Source organism: Danio aesculapii, chromosome 12 (assembly GCF_903798145.1).
Source record: "Danio aesculapii chromosome 12, fDanAes4.1, whole genome shotgun sequence".
NCBI classification, from domain to species: domain Eukaryota; kingdom Metazoa; phylum Chordata; class Actinopteri; order Cypriniformes; family Danionidae; genus Danio; species Danio aesculapii.
This window is the reverse complement of record NC_079446.1, coordinates 32,668,439-32,687,758: the sequence shown is the minus strand read 5'-3', so window position 1 is coordinate 32,687,758 and position 19,320 is coordinate 32,668,439. Positions and strand designations below refer to the sequence as shown.

Genomic DNA, 19,320 nt, shown 5'->3' with positions numbered 1-19,320 from the left:
AAAGAAAATTATTTCCCCATTGTTGGTCTGTGCCTGCAAAACATGAAGATCCATTAGAATCGCATAATTGTGGTTAACCACGTCATTATTCATAGGATAAAATTCATCTGAACTCCTACAGGGGAAAAAAGCTCAAATGGAGCGCAGAGGCTCTCTCACAATAGGGAAATTTGCAATTGACTAAATGCGAAAAGGTTAAATGCCAAGTTCCACTTGTAAAAACGGAGAAAAAAAAATAACTTTTTTCATTTTTGTTTTGTTTTGTTTTATTCAACTAGCTTAGAGGGGATCTGGCATAAATCAAGTTGTATTCACTATTAACCCAGCTTTTAAAATGCACATATTGTTACTCTGAAAACAACCGGGAAGACCATTAACAGAGCCCATAATATGCTAATTAAGAACAGAGCCATTTCATCCAGCACAACAGCACTGAGGCATTGTGGGTAATTAACTATCTGCACAGACACACATACAACATATCAAAACTTTTAAATAAACAGCGTTTTCCTTTCTTTGTTTACTTAAGCATGATAAAATATCGGAATGGAGAGAATAGGTCAGTCTGAACTGTACTTTAACCCATGGATTGGTCATATGTTTAGATCCAGCCGGGGACTAAATAGAGCAAGGCTTGGCTTAGCAAGGCTGATAAAACGCACCCAATCTAAGTGAACTCTCAGTAACCTGCTGAGGCAATCCAGGGAGATGCTAGCTAGGAGCTCAGCTGCTTTGGTCTGGTATCTGCAGGCTCCAGACTTCTGAAGTCAGAAAGCAATGGGGCATCTTTTAGCTGCTGACAGCACATTTTAAATACCGAGTCGTTATTGTTCAATCATATTGACCTGCTCTGTAAGGATGCATACCTGTCCAATGGATCCTGTCAAATCAAAGAATGTGAAAATGTGTCATTCTCTGGATTAATAAAATAACATTTCCTGTTTATAATTTATGTTAATTTAATTTAGATCCCAGTTCATGCTTATGTTGTTGTGAATGCATTTTTTGCGTGCATTGTATATTTAGTTGAAGTCAGAATTATTATCCCTCATTTGAATTTTTATTTTATTATCCCTCATTTGAATTTCTTTTGTAAAATATTTCCCAAATTATGTTTAACAGAGCAAGGAAATGTTCACAGTATGTCTGATAATATTTTTTCTTCAGGAGAAAGTCTTACTTGCTTTATTTCAGCTAGAATAAAAGCAGTTTTTATTTTTTAAAGACCATTTTAAGGGCAAAACTATTAGCCCCTTTAAGCTATGTTTATTTGATTGTCAACAGAACAAACCAGCACTATACAATAACTTGCTTAATTACCCTGACCTGCCTAGGTAACCTAATTAAGCCTTTAAATGTCACTAAGCTGTATAGAAGTATCTTGAAGTGTGTTTTACTGTCATCATGGCAAAGATAAAATAAATCAGTTATAAGAAATGAGTTATTAAAACTATTATGTTTAGAAATATGTTGAAATAATCTTCTCTTTGTTAAACAGAAAGTGAGAAAAAAAAATAAGGGGGGGGGGCTAATAATTCTGATTTCATCTGTAAATTAAAACATTCTTTATGTTCTTTGGTGAATTGAATTATACATACTTTATTGAAAGCTCCCCTCAAATTATATGTTTGTTTTATAATTCCACCAGTGAAATTCAGTTCGGAAAAAATAAAACAGCTTTGTGTTCACATTGTCATTATGTTTAAAATAAATGTAAGGAAATGCTTTATTTAAATATTAAACAAACAAGTAACCAAATAATGTAGAGTGAGGGAATGCTGTGAGAAAGCAGGTTGATATAATGACAAACACACAGGGATGCCTTTGGAATATATTGAGTTGTGGGAAGCTGGATACCATTCATATAATGTATTTTTGGTGAAAAGCAAAAGCAACACAATAGAAGTGTAAAGAAATGCAAATAAAAAAAAAGTTTTGAGAAAAGAAACATGAGAAAATGGATATTAAACCCCAACCCCCACTGTCTTTATTCATAATGAATACAGGTTATCTGGCCTCAATTAGCCCGTCTGCACTCCTCCTCCATCTGTCTCAAACCCAACCCTTTTATAATGTATGTATGTGCATATATATATATATATATATAATACATATACAATTTTTATTGTGTACTTATATTTTTTGCATCATATACAATTTCAATAATTAGAAATATGTAATTATATTTGTATACATACACAATTTTTTATTGTGTAAAATAAAAATCTGTGAAGAAATACATTTTCTGGCCAATTTGTTTATAAAAGAGTATTGTCAGTACATCTTTACCTGCAATCTGTTCTACAATTTATCACATTTTAATTTAAGCTTTCTGTAATTCAAGTTGTGATATAAAAAAATAAATAAAATATATTTGACAAACAGGTTCGATTTGGAGCTGAATTCAGAGCCTATTCTGTTTTGAGCAGATGTTTGGAGAGAGTGTGTATTTAATTCAACCCACCAACAGCTCCTAAAACAACTGCGGAAAATAAGGAAGCCAATATGATTCTAGCTGTGCCGTTTCTCCGCTCAGATACATGCAGACTATCGCACAAGTGTCTTCCGCCTATTTTTCCATTCATTCCTGTACAAAAGCAAACAGGGGTGACTCGCTTTAACTGTCCTGCTCTTCACCAAAAGCTCTTTTCCTCTCTCTCTCTCTCTCTCTCTCTCTCTCTCTCTCTCTCTCTCGCTCACTCAGTCACTCTCTCTCTCGTTCAAGCCCTTTTCCCCCTCCAGTACTTTTTCCTGCCCCTCTCTATTTATGAAAACGTCACTTCAAGTCCCTCCCTGTTTGAATCTCATTAGATTTTTTTTCTTGTGTGTTTCTCCCTGTCAATAATCCCGAATCCAGACTCTCTCTATTTCCATCCCTCTCTATCTGTCAATCAGCGCCGCCTTTGAACTGAAAACCACTCCGACCAACTTCAACTCCCTCAATCCGAGCGCCTCAGCTCCGTCTCCGGCTTCTGTTTCTGCCAAGATTGCCCTCTTCTTTTTGAGTTTTGAACACTCACCCAGCCAAACGCCACTGCGAGTCCCCAAACTTAAAACTCGGGATTCGGGGATCACACCAAGATCAAGGGTTTAAAAACTTTTGGGTGTTTTTGGCCCCCCGCAAAATTAGCGCTCCTCGGGAAAAATGCCGCAGCTGAACGGCGGTGGAGGGGACGATCTGGGTGCGAACGATGAAATGATTTCCTTCAAAGACGAAGGCGAGCAGGAGGAAAAGATTTCGGAGAACTCCTCAGCAGAAAGGGATTTAGCAGATGTCAAGTCTTCTCTCGTAAACGAGTCGGAAACGAATCAAAACAGCTCTTCGGATTCCGAGGTAAGTGACAAATAAGCGCGAATCCGCGACTTGTCCACAAGTTTACATGCACTTTTTCCTGATTAAACACGCTGCTAACTAGCTAACGTAACGATCTCCTCGCTGTGATTATTCAATGCATTCCCTGTGTTTCGTTGCATTTCAAGGCGGAAAGACGGCCTCCGCCTAGATCTGAAAGTTTCAGAGACAAAACAAGAGAAAGTTTAGAGGAGGGTGAGTGCTTCTTTTCTCTAAATCTCCTTCTTTTTGTTTTTGCACAGGACAACAACACGGTGCATCGGTTTCACTTTGCTTCTGCACATACGTAACTTACAAAGTTTTTTGGGAATGTAACTTAAACTAAAAGTTTTCCTCTTTTCCCCCCCGCCATGTTAGCTGCAAAAAGGCAAGATGGAGGGCTGTTCAAGAGCCCACCGTACCCGGGCTATCCATTTATAATGATTCCCGACCTCACGAGCCCGTACCTCCCGAACGGATCGCTTTCTCCTACCGCGCGCACAGTAAGTGTTTTTCACGTCTTTCTGCAGCCACATGCACGTAGCTGAAGCACCACGTCCATGTTTAGGGATTGCTTTGGTGGGCTGGTGAACTTCTGCCACACTTCACAGTCTGCACTACTGTACAGTGGCACGCCGTTCGCGCGGACACCCTGGCCGAGCGCTGCCAGCCCGCGAGCGAGCGCGTGAACAGAGCCGCGCGAGCGGCGTGTGCAGTGGGACGCGCAATGTGCTTTCATGACGTGCACAAACACACAGACACTGGAACTTTAATCTACGCTCTTATTATTTCTTTACGTTTCCCTGACAATCTCTGGCAGGTTGCGGTTGTTTTAGAACATTTTCTACGCGGTTTATTTTTTTATCTTAATTGTTTCTGTGCTTGAATAGCTGTTAGACGTTATATCGTTTGCTTTAGACAACACGTCTAATTTTACAGTAGCGCAGACTACCAAATTTATTCAAGTAAAATCTTAATGTACGTTTAAATTTATAATAACAGTGTTATTACATTTTTTTAAAATGTTTTTGTCGTTATGATTTGTGCACTTGCAAAAAAAATGAAACGTTTCTTTTATTCAATATATCAAACCGTTAAAATAGAAATCTTAAATTCATTTGTAATCCAAGTATATTTTAAGTAAAATCAAAGTGGTGCCTTGCTTATTACTGTCTGTGCCTTTTTCTGCTACTTAAAATTGAATTCATTATGAATAAAATCGAGGTAGAAGTGACAGAAATTATTGTGACAGTTTAAATGGATGGAAACAAAGATGCTGTTATGACATGGCGATGAAAACATTTTTACAGTCTGCCACATAAAACGTCATTTATCTGAGCTAATTTATGAGTCATTTATCCGAGCTTAGCATAATGTCGCTCGTGTTATTTAAAGAATGCAATGCACATAAACATTATTGCCAAAGAGCATCATGGGAAATGTTTATGGTAATTAGTGGAAGTCATTCAATCAATTTGTGATCGTCAGAATGAAAGCACAATATTGCTCATACCACACTTGATTCGAGAGTAGTAAAATATTACTTAGTAGTGTCAGAAATCATTTTAAAATGAACAATTATTTTGAGTTATATATTTGCATTTGTTTTCATGGCATGGACTTTGTGTTTAGTGCATGCAGCATGTAATAATATCATTTGAATAATGTTTATATACAAATGTAAATACAAATGATGTTGTTTATATTGGGTTTGGCTTTGCATAGTTATGCATATTTGTCCAGCACTTCTCCTGGAATCAGAATGAATTAGAGTTGATTGATTTAGTCTTTTCCTTACTCAAAATGACTAGTTTATATGTTGTAAAAAATGCTGTTTATGTAGAAATAATTGATCAAGGATCAGGAAAATTGTACTGCTATTCCTGATTTCCCTAATCAGCTCCAGGCTTAATCTGAAACGTGAAGATGCGCTTTATGACAATGACGTGATGTGCAACCTGAAGTTGAAATATCCTGCTGTGAAATTGTGGATTTAACTTCAGGTGTTTCATTTTATTACACTGTTTCTAATATCAGAGACAGTATTTGGTTTGTTGTTGAAACATCAGACTGTCGTGGAAATTGCACGCTTCCCAAAACACATGCTGAATGTTTTTCACCTGCTGATCATTTCTGTGCTGATGCTCGACGCTTAAATAAAAGAGCACAGAATAATAATGAACGCTTAAGTATAGCAAGTGCAAGGAAAAAGATGGAAGGATTTGACATACAGCGTGTTTTGCTCGGTTGTGTAAAATCTCAGAGATGCTTTTAATATGAGAGTTCTTCCACCTGCCGAGATGGAGCCTGGTCTAAATCGTTGGCTTATTCATTTTAGGCTACCAAGAATATAGAGATCTCCCATGGAAGTAGCATCATTGTTTGATTTATCCTCCCCTAAATGTGGGAGTCAACCCAGGACTGTTCTGGCCCTCTAGCCTAAATATTCTACCTGTAGATATAGTGAATTTCTTTATAGTTGTGTGTTGTAATGTTTGATCTCTACTGTAACCAGGCCTACAGATCTCAGTCTTTGACATTGCGGTGTAGCCCTTCACCCCAGTTTTTTTTTTTTTTTGCTGTTACCTATGAGCTGCCTGGGCGTCCGACCCACACCGCTTTGAAGTTGAAAGCCGTTGTATTCATAAACGCATTACTTAAGTAGAGGATAAATAATTCACCTGAGCATCGATTAGCTGTCGCTTCGTTTAACGAACACAGTGGGCTTGTTGGGTTTAGCTGCCGACATTGTGGCTTTTAGCATTATTTAAGCTTTTTAATAAATAATCTGAATTATATTTAATAAAAGAAGATGATATATTTCAGTTTTATTGTGTATCAAACATTTGGATGGACTGTTAAAGCATTATTTAAGCTGTAAAGGTAGAGTGTATGCCGAATACCACTATTGCTAGTAGACAATTGACAATTTTTTTTAGGACAAAATAAAATTCACGTAAGCCTTGTGTCAGCTGTATTTCCCTGACACTCCGCTCTTGCAATAGTGATGAAATGTTTTTCCTTCACTGTGTGTTTGAGAGTGGTTTTAATTCGCCTGACCCCTGAGAGCTGTAATAACGGTGAGTTTGTATTTCCAACTGCTCAATCGGAAAAGCTTTACGATCATTTGGTAGCATTTAGCAATTTGACATGACGTTCTTCCGACAATGCCTGTGCACTCTTCTCTCCCCCCTCACTAAGACTGCAGACAATAGCCACTCTTCCCCCTTTTCATCGAGAGCAGTTTGCGTGCCGGACACACTCAGTGTGTGTGTGTGTGTTGTGGTTGGAAAGGTGCTGGGTTAACTGGGTGGCTGTAGGCTAAAATCACACCTCAACAGGTCTGTGTGGAGGGGAAAGCGAGGTAGAGCAGAGGTCTGGCCGGCTGAGTTCTGGCAGGGGGCTTTATGCCCGTAAATCCGCTGGGTTTATTTACTGCCTCCCTGACTTATGAATGTTAAGATATTTGACGCCACCCCTGGCCCCATAATTCCTTAGGCCTGCAGACTTTTGGCAGAGGTTTCAGGTTTCAACGTATAATTATGCGTAGTTTTAAAAAAGGAACAAATAAAAAAAAACTTGCAACACCCAAACGCACTCTCTGAAATTAGGAGCACAGAAAAAGAGATGCACGACAGAAACAAATGCATTTTAATATCAAATGTTTAATATCAATTAATATTGGAACAATAGATGCCTTCGTCCCTCATGCATGTACATATTTTAAATAAGCATGACTGAATCTTTTTAAGCTAAGACGTCAGCAGCAAAGCTTTATCGTATGGATTATGCGTGTTGAATAGACTGTCGTGTGAGGTGCGGGAGATAGTTTAATACGGATTTACAGGGATAGACTGGTACCTTATCAAATTGGCTTTACATGTTAATGGCCCCTAATTGCTATCCGCAGGGGGTTCACTGAGCTACGCGCTCGCGTTTTGTGCCGCTCACTGCAAAATACACTCCTAGTTTATTTAGAAGGTTGCCATCCTTTTGTTTTGCAAATCACTTTTGTTTACAAAGAATGGCGGAAGCAAGACTCCCTCTTTCTTTCTCCTCCTTTTTCCCTTTTTTCTCCTCCTTCCATCCAACACTGCTACAAAAAACCCCCCAAACGGTTTCTGTTTGCGAAGGCTTGATAAACACCCATAAAAAAGTGCAATCTGTTTTGGATTTGTGCAAGTTAAGTTGGGGAGCAAAGTTTGGCACCATTAAACTGAAAGCGGGGCCTGTGAGACATTAGCGGCGCACAGCACATTCTCAGGGCTTAATTAGTCCAAACTGTAATTGTTCATGGTCTGCCAATAGGAGTAATGCTCAGGAAGAGTGGAGTTGCGCTAAATCGGCCCATGGTTTTTAAAACAATAAATCACTTGCATATTTGTGTCGTGATTCAGATAGAGTCCCGACCTCTCCCATCTCGACATGTGGTAAATTGTAAAGTCAATGAATCGCAGATGTGGGTGGGGGGGGGAGATCGGAGGGGGTGGGCCGTGAAAGAGTACAGTACGGTTTTGTTAGTGCTTGGTAAATGAATGGAAAAGATTTGTGCTGTAAATATTTACTGAGATGTGTTTTTTTTTTCTTGACTTGCTGTGCTCAATTGTCTTACGTTGATGATTTTGGCAGGCTGCTCTCTATGATCGTGTGTGAATGTAACCTGGAGTTTTTTCTTCCCTTCCCTGATTGTTCCTTCCTTTCTCCCTGTGTCACGCTGGTGTTTTTCAAGGCAGCGTTGTGTATACACAATGTTCTGCACTAGTTCAATAGTTAATGAAGGTTTCTTGTTCGGACGTGGACTGTTGAGAATTTTGTAATCGCGTTGCAATAAATAATTTTGCGTTGCAAAAAATTTTAACTAATGCCTTAATTTGTCAATTGTATTTCTGTCAGTTCCTTGATTTATTTCTGTCGCATTTGTTTTTAAAGCTGCATACGCAGTGGAGTAACTGATAAATGGGGAACTCAGATAAATGCCGTTGTAAATTGTGTGTCTGCATTGGCTTAGCAGCTGTGTGTTGTTGACCCCACCCCTCACCTCTCTCTCCTCTTCACCATTTATTTCCATACACAAAGATCAACACAAAGATCGTACTGTACGTCTGGAATGCAACTTTTGTCATCTGTTAAATATAGTCCTGCTGCTGGCCTACACGTTGAGGGGCTCCTCAAACATGGAAATGAAATTACTCTTTCTCTCTGTGTGCACATGCACCGTGCGCAGGCCTGTGCAGCTGTATGATAGCTGCGTGTGAATTCTTAAATGACAGGCAGATTTTACTGGGGTGTGTGATGATGGGGGTGAGATTTCAAGTGTGTAAATAAATTTGTACATTTTAAATGAGACAAGAGCTGGGGCTTTTAGCATTTATATATTGTTTATTTTAATATAGAAGTGCTTATTATTTTTATTATGTTTTTATTATTTAATTGATTAGGATTTTTAAGTGTTTTAAAATAAGCCTATCCTGCTCACCAAAGCTGCATTTATTTCATCAGAAATACAGTACAAATTGTAAAATGTTATTGCACTATAAAATAACTGTTCAAAAGGAGTTTATCATTTAATTTAATCCTTTATTCCAGTGATTTTAAAGATGAATTATCAGCTTCATTACTCCAGTCTTCAGAGTCACATGATCATTCAGAAATCACTCTAATATTAATTATTGTTGTTATTATTCTTCTTAATATTATTATTATTAATGAGGTGTAGTAATTAAAGCAGAATGACTGAGTAATAATTTCATTTGAAACTACATACAATAAAAAAGCAGTTGTTTAATTTTTTATAAATGCATAACTTTTTTTACATTTATCTAAATGTAAGGGGGGAAAACAGAATAATTTTCTTTAAAGAAACATGAAAAACTCCATACGGTAGTGTTTATATTTTACTTTATTTAAGAATATTTATATATTTATATAATAAAAAGAGTTTCGTAAACATGACAAGAGTGTAGGTCAGAAGGGAATTAGTTTGTTAGATCATAAAAAATTCTATAAATATAAATAAGCTATTTCTAATTTCCTTGCTGTATAATATGTTTGGAATATTTAAGGGTCAAAATGACTTGTCCCTTTTTTCTTTAATGATTTATGGATATTCAATTTTGTTCTGGATAAAAACTAACTGAATATATTAGTGGATCATTTTGTCAATTTAAAAAAATAAAAAAATACAACTCTGAAATAAAACAGTTTGTTAAATATTAAAATAATGCCAAAGAAACCACACAAGAATACGTTTGGCCAACAAATAATGTAATATGTATATTTTTCCAAGTAAATATGACAGCTTCCATGCGATGTTTTCAGTGAAATGTAATTTATTTTATATTTATATACAGTGCTCAGCTTAACTGAATACACCCCGTTTTGAAAATGAATATTTTTATCCATTTCTCATTGAATATAGGCAATGTATTTTGGTGCATTTTAACAAAACAGATTTATTAAAAAATATATTTATTAAAACAATATTTTAGTCGCCTAACATATTTAGAAATTGAAAGATAATACAATTAAATTCAAGCAAAATATTGCAAAAAGAAAATTACAACCTACAAAATTTCAACTAAATTTTTCAAATTTTTAAAAATGTGTATTTAATTTTGTTCTAAAAGATATAAATTTGGCTGTACTAGTTTTTGGACCGTTATTGTAAGTTATTTTGTTAGGTAAGCTCCAGATTTTTCTTCAGTACTTACTAATCTAATGTATATGCTCAAATATAATATAGTTTCCTCCTAAAATATGAATTTAAAAGAGAGATTTGTGAGGGGTGAATAAATGAAGTTTTAATTTATGTTTTACTACAGTAAGTATGAAATCTGATTAAATCACTGCTTATATCTTGCTGTGAAGGAATGTTATTCTTTGCTTGTTTTAGAGAAGTTTGTCTTGTCCAGTATTGGTCTGGAGCTGAGAATTAGGAAAAGCGGGAAAAAGCGGGGTCGATTTGCCCGCCGTGGTATAGTGGGGGAGATGGAAGACGGAGAGGAGGGAGATGCACAAAGACAGTCTGAATAGGGCGCATAATTGCTGCTAATGTGGGGGCAATGAGAGTGGCGACAGTTCCTGGTTAGATGTCCAAACAATAGAGCCCCCAGGCCTCACATTTATCTCCTAAGGAAAAAAAAATGAAGGAAAGAAAAAACACAGCAGGGACTGAAAAACGACAAGGAGGAGGTGACAAGTTTATAGTCACGTTTGATGGACAGGCCATGTGTGTGGTATTTTTTCTTCTTCTTTTTTTGTTGTTAAATGAACAAGGCTAAGTTATTAATGCTTCCTGATTCCCGCCTCGTCATCAAAATGTCGGCTGGAAGGTTTCCAGCGTAGAGGCTTGGGTGACGCTGGTGGAATTTGGTTGCACTGGGCTTTTGTTTGGATTGGAACGTGCTCTGGTTGGGCCAAAGTGCACACACACACACATGCTTTCTGGAGCTTCCATCTAAATTGTATGCTTAATGATAGGATTGTGCAAGTTTCCATTGAAAGAGTTTCGGTGCTCATTGACACAAAGTCTTTTTACTGTACATTCATTATCAGACTTTAAAACATAATGATTAGCCTTGTCAGTACGTCAGGCGGACCACTAGTACAGAAAACATAATGACATCAGAACATGTGGTAAATATTCTCCTCTGATAAAAAGCCTGATAGAGTGACCATCACTGTCTTTACACAGGAAGTCTGTCACTGACATACGTTTTCAGTCTAACTTCTGCACAGAACTTCAACAGAAAAACAAATAAAAACCTACCGGTATCTATTTTTAAACATGAAAGTAGGACAAAGTTCTCTTCATTAAGGCATGTTATTGAAGCTTCTAAAAAAAGATGAAGCCTGACCAGTCACTTTTTTTGCTTCTGTATTTATTATTCCGTCCAGTGAAACATTTCTCTTTGATAAGGAAGTGAGCTAATTTAGAGTCCCACTGACAAGTTTGTCTTCTAGCTCTGATTGCAAATTGAGATTTGATAATGTCGCATCGCAGAAGGTGAAATCCTGTTTACTCTGATAATCTGCATTAAGTCCCGGAGATATGTCGGGTGCATTTTGTATGGGTAAAGCACATAATTGAGAAAGTAATAGGTGATAAAACTCAGCCCATGTATTTTTAATCTTCTAATTAAACTTTTAATTGCCAAGGGATAAGCTCTGAGCAGGGCCCAGAGTGTGTGCGTGTGGATGCGCGTGTGCTTGTCTGTTCACTAATGAGTTTATTGCATGCTTGTTTCTAGCAAAGGTACTGCATTCAGAATGGAACAAAAGGTGAAGGAGATTTTCTACCAGGGTAGAAGAAAATTAATCCGCTAATCAGGAGTTTATGTTAAGATTAGTGGTTGAAGGGCCCTATATTTGCATGCGCTAAAAAAGATAGGTGCTTTATGAACTTTATAAACCTTGAATTTGAGTTGTTGTTTCTATAAATACATATCTTGTTTATCTGAAGATACAGTAACCCTCCCCTGTGATAAATAATGGGCACGCAATGGCGTGAAGCCTTATGCTATGCAATTTCATTTTCCATATCCCGCTGTATAGCTGTCAAACAATATAGATAATATTTTCAGCTGATTAGCATTGTGCTTGTCAGACGGCCATATAACAGTTTTGTCTTGTGGGTTGTTTTTTAAGGGTAAAGCTCAAATAAGATGAAATTGTCTACACCTCAAGATAGGGCTGCACAATTCTGGCTAAAATGAGAATCACGATTGTTTTGCTTAAAATCAAGATCACGATTTTCTCACGATTCTGTAGATGTAATTTACATTTAATATAAGTAGCCTAATATTATTGTTATTTCTTAAACATATGGTAACACAACAATAACAATATTAGGCCTATGTGTAGGTCCACTTTTGGTTAAAATGCTAAATTTTGTATAGACTTGGAATGGAGGATGGAAGAACACACATAAAGTGTTTTCAGCACAGACTGTATGTTGAAACAATTGTTGGTCTGTTTGTTTGTACATTTTCACCCGTAAGGATTAGCCTGGATCAACTGTCGCTGCCTCTACATCTCATTAGAGGACGGTGTGAACACTCAGTACGGTCGATTCCAAAATGCAGTGAATTGACTTCCCTCGCTGAACGAATTGTCAATTGCATTGTGAGCAAGAGGTGTAATTGAATGGAGGTGTATCTTTGGCCAGCTGCCCCTAGGGCTCTGCGAGTCTGATCAGTGTTAGCCAGAGGTGGCAGATGTGGTGTCTGATTGCAACCAGTGTCCTTTCACAGTGTTAAGATCTAAAAGACATAGAGGAGGTGTAATTCAGCAGCCCTCCGAGTTAAATAGAGATGATGACTGCTTGCCAGTCGTAGTGAATAGTGATCTTTCTCCACCGGCTATCTGGTGAATGGAAAGATTTAGCGATGAGTAGGAGTGATTTATAAGGAAAGAGAGTTTAATCCTGACCTGGAGCTATTTTCTTTGGCCAGCTATCGGTTTAGGCGAGTATGGAATAGGCAATGACAGTGGTGATGTGACGTTCGTTTAGATGCCCTTTAGAACCGACAGTTTTTCTTTATCTTCAGCTTTACAGCACCTGTATCTTTATGGGCCGTCACGCTTTGCATTTTTCAAATATCAATAAAGATAAATGGCCTGCTTTGCCATAGTATGGGATGTCGAAGTGAAACATTTCAGGTCACTAAGGGGAAAAATGATCCAGATCCAGGCAAGCTTAAAACTTAACAATAGCCTGGTTTTGATGCTGGGCCTTAACTTTTCCTAAGATTCTTTAAGGCAAGTGATTTCACTTGGCGGCCATCTTTGAAATGCAGTATGCTCAGGCATTCTGTCTGAATGGGTAATCATCAAATTCCCCAAAACCGTTTTCAAGCTTACAGTTACATTACATATTTGGAATCACTAATTAACTTGAACAACAACTGTCTCATAAGTTTCCTTTCTTAACGTTTGAATCAAATAAAATCAGCATTTTTTCAGGTTGCCCGAACTAGTGCACATGTGCACTCGAAAAGAACGAGATCATGACACCAACCTCATTTATGGCCATTCTACACATTATCATCCTCTGAAAAATTATAATTCGACTGCGCTGTTCCTTTGAAGTAATTCACAACCTGCTCTTGATGGCGACTCTAGACAGCGACTCGTTTGAGTTTGTTTGCGTTTGAGTAGTTGCTGCTGTCATGTGATGTGCGTTTGACAGGACAGACTGTACCTCGCATTCGTTTCATACAGATTACAAAACCAAAAAAACTTTTTTTTAAAGTGTATTTGGTTCATTTCAAGAGTTCACACTAATTGATTATAAAGCTTGTTTGGCATGCTGTCCCAGGAGAGAGCCCTGAACTCAAAAGATAACTTCTTAAAAGATAAAGAGATAACTACTTACTAGGTGCATGTCTACGATGCTGATTTGGATTAGTCAATTAACTTAAGTTGCATGTTTTTGGACGGTGGGAGGAAACCGGGGAACCCGGAGGAAACCTACGTGAGCACGGGGAGAACTTGTTAACTTCGCACAGAAACGTCGACTGGCTTGGTAAGGACTAGAACCAGTGATGTTCTTGCTGTGAGGCAACAGTGCTAACCACTGGGCCACTGTGCCACCCACCTAGGAAAGTAGGATGAGTAGGGGTGGAAGGGGGGATTCTTCAAAACGAAGAATTCTGTGATATGGAACTTAGGGTATTTATAGTGGCTTAGAAATCGTCTAATTGGTAAATCATAAACTGGATAATGTGGGACCAGCCGCAAGCAGTCATAAGCACATGATCCTCTCGTAATTAGCTTATGATAAACTTCACTTAAAAGTACAGATTTCAAGCTTTATGCGGATATATTTCTTATGTCTGCGATGCAAGTATTCACTGAGATTCCAGTGTGTTTGATGACCACATAAAGTGTCGTAAAAGCATTCATCTGACCCGAGCTTCTCCCGCAGAGAAACGTCAGTCTATATCGATTGATAATTGGCTCCTGTACTACTAGGCAGGAGCTTCATACGCCATTTTGACTGTTACACTTTTCCCCATTCAAAACAATACGAGTGACATGTCTTGTGTATATAGTTCTATAGTCTTTGACATTTCTCAGGTTCATTTTATGTGCTCAATTATGTTAGTAGGTGATGACATTCCTTAACAGTGTGTGTGTGTGGCTTTAGGTAGGAGGGGAAGACAGTTGATGTTTGCTGGTAAGTGAGAACATGAATACATGTAGTGGGTCTCCATAGCCCAGACATTGAGGTCTGTTGGGAAGGAAGTACCACAGTGTTTACATAGCCCAATTGTCCTGTGGGCCCTGAAGTGTCTAATGCACTACTGTTCAAACACTTGTGGGTCTGCAGAAGTGCTGTGTCGGACTAACAGTGTGAGTGTGTGAAAAAATCAGGGTCCATAGTTACAGGGCCCATTTACTTGGAATTCTGTTTGCTAGCACCTAGTGGTGTGGATGAGTGGTACTAAAAAGCATCAGAGCGCAATTCATCTCTGTAAGCACAACGACTATCAGAGACTTAGGGAGGGCGGGGGAAAACGACAGAAGACCCACTTGCTCCATCAACCTGTTCCTGCAGGGAAGCCAGACATTGACATACGGGGGAGTCATTGAACTAATTGTTGTTTGAATTACCTGTTATGATCCTATGACAAATCTCCTCCTCTCCTGCCATTGGAGCAGAAAATGTAGCCTGGATTGGCATGATGTTAGCAAGTGTGTAAACCGTGCTTCAACAAGATGGATAAATGCAATTATTGGCTAGGCCAGGAGAGGGAAAATCCATTTAAAGCCTGAAATGCTAACCAGGGGCCGTGGTTAATTCATTTGGCCAATTTGCGGGTGATGTACGAGTGTCGTGGCACATTAGTCAAGGAGAGAGTGTGTGTGTGGGTTTGTGTATGTGTGTTTCTCTCAACCAGGGGGATTGTGGGTGCTGTCTCCTTGTGACTGACTCCCCCCAAGCCCCTCCCTTTTCCCATCAACCCCCTCCTCTTCCTCCTCCTGTCATTTCAGTGGATAATACAAATGGGGCATGAGCTCTCAAATGACAAAAAGATGCACTGAGAGCAAAAGAGCAGGATTGCAGTTCAAATGAGCCGAGAAGAAGGCCACGCTCCGTAAGGCGACTCACCGAATGTGGCCTAACACACCCCCAGAGTCTTCAATCACAACTAGTCTACCAACTAAATCACTTGGGGTTTAAGGAAGACAGGTTGAGGAAGCAGTACCAGGTCAGAAGCTTAGTTATACTGAAGTAGGGCCCTCGCTGACCTAGTTTGACTCTGGCATTCTCCCTGAACTCTGCCTAGTTTGCAATTAAGTTACAATTACCGTATAGAGCCTGCTATTTACTCAAGGCACGCAATGCTGAGGCCACTGTCATGGCTGGCTCGCCATCACCTCTGCATGCCCAATCCACCCATCTCATTATCCTTCTGAAGGGTGTGACATTATTGACCAATCTTTAAACAGAACTGTTGTCTTTTACTTTAGGAGTGAAAAGAGTCCCTCATTTGAGGACGTTCTTTTAACTGAATAAATAGGGTTTCCTCTCCTGAGTCATGTCAGCAGGCCTGACTTTTACAGTGGATAAATATCCTCTGTTCTGTTAATGTAAAGTCTCAGTGGTGAGAACCTACTTGACAGTTACACAAGATTTGTGGTATGCAAACATGGTGGTCACAGCAAAGTGTATTCTATGAGGAAAAAGGCATCGGTTTACAGAGCTCAGACAGAGGCTGAACTAAAACCTTTTATCAACATGGTGGCACAGCAAATTCCTTCAAAGCAAAAAGGTGTTTACTGCTTTGAAATCAAAAAGGAGAAAAGGTGTTTGGGGTGCCCTTTTGCCCAAGAGTCTAAGCTCGGGTGGTTGAGGACATGAGGAAGGTTTTATATCTGGTCACCTGACTGTGTGCTTCTCAGGCTGTGAGGTCAGGAAATCGGAGCCGGCAAGGAAGCAGCTGGCCCTGTGCCGTTCTCACAGCTGCTGTGCGGCCTTACACACTCAAATACTCCACACACTTGCCTCTGGGACCAGACTCCAGGAGTGCAACCGCACACTTGAGGAGAACCACTCATGTTGCTTTTTGTGGTCAGATCTTACTGATGATACTTAAGTGTGTGCAAATTTTATGTTGACAGTCATTTGGTTGCAAATTTCTGCTGTCTTATTACAGAACGGAGAACCAGAGACACTTTGGCGGGCACGACTGCTGTTCCCTGAAGCTCTGTGGCTATTTTCAAAAACCTCTCATTTCAGTAGCATCTATGTTAGTAATTTCCGGCTTCCTCCCAACTGCCATCTTCTGACTTGAAATTATGATGAATCTTTTTGTATGTCCCAGGAATCCCCTGTTTTTAGGCATACTGGTTGTTTTCTTTAGTAGCACTCCAGCTCATTATCTCCCACTTCTTCATACAAGAACAACTGCAGGCACGGCCTGTTGACCCAAAGTCAGGAAAGCATTAAAAAAACAGCTTGAAAGTTTTCAGAGCGCTTCTTGGATCACTTTACAACAGCATTCATGCCTTGAGACCCAACTGCTACAGTTGTAGGGAAGCTGCCAGTCTTATCAGGGCCAAGCAGGGGACAAGTATTTTAAACAGCTACTCTATATGAACTAATTTGAGCTGAGCTCAAAATAATTGGATTTGGTGACCGAGTTGTTGTCTTAAGCCATGACCCTTTGCCCTTTGCTTTATAGTAGCTTAGAAGTAATAATTAAAATACCAATCTGGACGTATAAAGACGTAATTCTGCCTTCACCTAGACATGTTTTATGAAATGGAAAATGTTAGTGTTATTCTATGGTGTGTGGCTTTTCCCAAATGCTTAGATGTAAATTTACTGCTCCACTGTTGGGCCGAGGAGCTGCTCCCAACTGTGGCACGAAGTCTAGCCACCCAGCATGGAATATGATACCCTGGGGCCCAGCCAGAACATGCACCAATCAGACATACATTAACACCAAGCAACACGACAGGTGAGCAATCAGGCTCTGCTGCAAGTCAAGATTATAGGCTCCAAATATTTTTATTGACTTTATTACAGCTCATGGCACGTATAGTCAAGACTCTGGCTTAGTTCATAGTTTGTATTAATTCTGTCAAAAACAATTTTATGGGAATTGTTTGTTTATTGGCACTGAGGTGCATCTCTTTCCCAAATGATGTTGCAAGCTGTAATTTATGTTGAGGGACTGATTGGGAGATTGCATAGTTTAACGCTCGGGGTGCTGTGGTCTGGGACTCTGGAAGAGGCGACCGCTAATTGTTGACAGAAGCCATGGGCAGAGGAAAAGATGAGAGAGAGAGACAGACAGAAAGAGTGAGTGAGTGAGTGAGCAAGCAAGTGAGAGAAAGAATGAATGGGCTCTGGCAGCAAGGTTGTGGATTGAAGCTCAGTGTTTGGTTTTCAGGAAAGAGTGGATTCTTGGGATGTTCCCCAAAGACAAACGGCGATGCTGAGCAAAGCCCATAAACCAAACACGTTCCCTCTTTTAAGAAAGGAACTCTCGTCACTTCTCAATTGCGCTTGTTATGTGGTTTACCAAACCAAGTTGGTTGGAAATGTCTTGTCCGATAGAGGAATTTTTTTTGTTTGTTTTTACCACAAGGAATAATAAGGGTCTGCATTTGCTTGCACTGATTAGCATATTATTCATTTAAAACAGACCCAGCGTTCCACTTCCCGTCTTCACGCCTTCTTGATCTCTGTCACAGATGCTCGACAGGAGGGCACATCTGCTTTTCCTAGCTTCTTGTGAAAATCCCACTCGGCAGTGTTTTTGTGTTTTGCTATAATTTAGCAAATAACATCAGTAATGATTCAATTGGGCATAAAGTCATTGGGTGAAGGCCTGTTTGCCATCTGTCTGATGGGATTACTGTTTCTGTGTAATTAAAAGTGTGACCCTGTGGGGAGGGTGGTGGAAGGCACAGGGCTGAGTGGTACACTCACTAAAACAAGGAGGAGGGGCAGTCGAGGACCTCAGTTCAACACTAAAGATAGTATGCGCAACAGAGCGCTACAGAAGTGCCAAGCTCTTTACATGGATGTGCACATGTGTGTCAAACCCCTGGCTCGTTTAACTTCAATTTAGTTGGGTAGAGCAGACACCCAAAGTCTTAGTGATCCCTGTGTGCAGGCAGTGTGTCAAAGGGAGGTGGGGAAGTGGGCTCCTGCTTTTACTCTGATTTCACCTGAGGTTTTGTTTGGACTCTTGAGCCTCAGTTTCCCCTGGACACTTTCCAGAGACTACAAGCCTGGCTTTTTTCAAGGCACCCTCAGAACTAAAGTGAAAGGCCCTGGTCAGGCCTGGAATTGGATTTCAGATTTGATCTTGTTGTGTGTAGTAAACAGAACATTAAAGGCAAGAACATGGTACCTAATGAGTGGATGCGTGTCTGGGTGTGTTTGAGTGATGCATCCCTGTTACCATCCAAACCAGCAACATTATCATTGTTTCCCATTTTTTCTTATGTATTCATATATTTATTTGTTAATATTATTGAATATTAGTATTCAAATTTTGATTTCAAATTATATTAATTAAAGAAAAAATACAGTATTATTATTCATTCATTCATTTTCCTAGGCTTAGTATCTGATTTATCAGGGGTTGCCACAGTGGAATGAACTGCCAATTACTCTGAGATATGTTCTACACATTGAATGACTTTCCAGCAATATCCCAGCACTTAGAGTAAAACTCGTGAATCCCCAGTTCTGGGAAACATTTACTCTCTCATTCACAAACACACATACACATCTTTGTTTATTTGCTGAAATTTGCGGAAAACAACAGATCGTTGAATGAATGCTAATGTTTAAATAATTTTCCATTAAAAATGTGTGAAGGTCATGTGACCATCTGAAAGAACCAGGGAAGAACACAGCATCTCATTTCTCACAGGACGCATTCTCTGTTCTCGCGGTCTCCTGAGTTTGTTCTTTCGAGGTAACTTGGCAAGTTCGTTCTCTGCGTTCTTGGAACAGCCAC

The 19,320-nt window shown here is 39.2% G+C and overlaps 1 protein-coding gene across 11 annotated transcripts in view; it reads left to right on the top strand.

Annotated features, from left to right (window-relative positions):
* Positions 1-2,807: 2,807 nt before the first annotated feature.
* Positions 2,808-19,320, top strand: part of tcf7l2 (transcription factor 7 like 2) — a 129,134-nt gene continuing 112,621 nt past the window's right edge. For 7 of the 11 annotated variants that reach the window (XM_056469560.1, XM_056469559.1, XM_056469558.1 and 4 more), the window contains exons 1-3: positions 2,808-3,334; positions 3,481-3,547; positions 3,710-3,834. In XM_056469560.1, coding sequence (XP_056325535.1) covers positions 3,146-3,334; positions 3,481-3,547; positions 3,710-3,834 — 381 coding nt within the window. In that variant the 5' untranslated portion in view covers positions 2,808-3,145. The remainder of the gene's footprint in view (positions 3,335-3,480; positions 3,548-3,709; positions 3,835-19,320) is intronic. The other 4 variants (XM_056469563.1, XM_056469564.1, XM_056469562.1 and 1 more) reach the window with 1 other exon arrangement.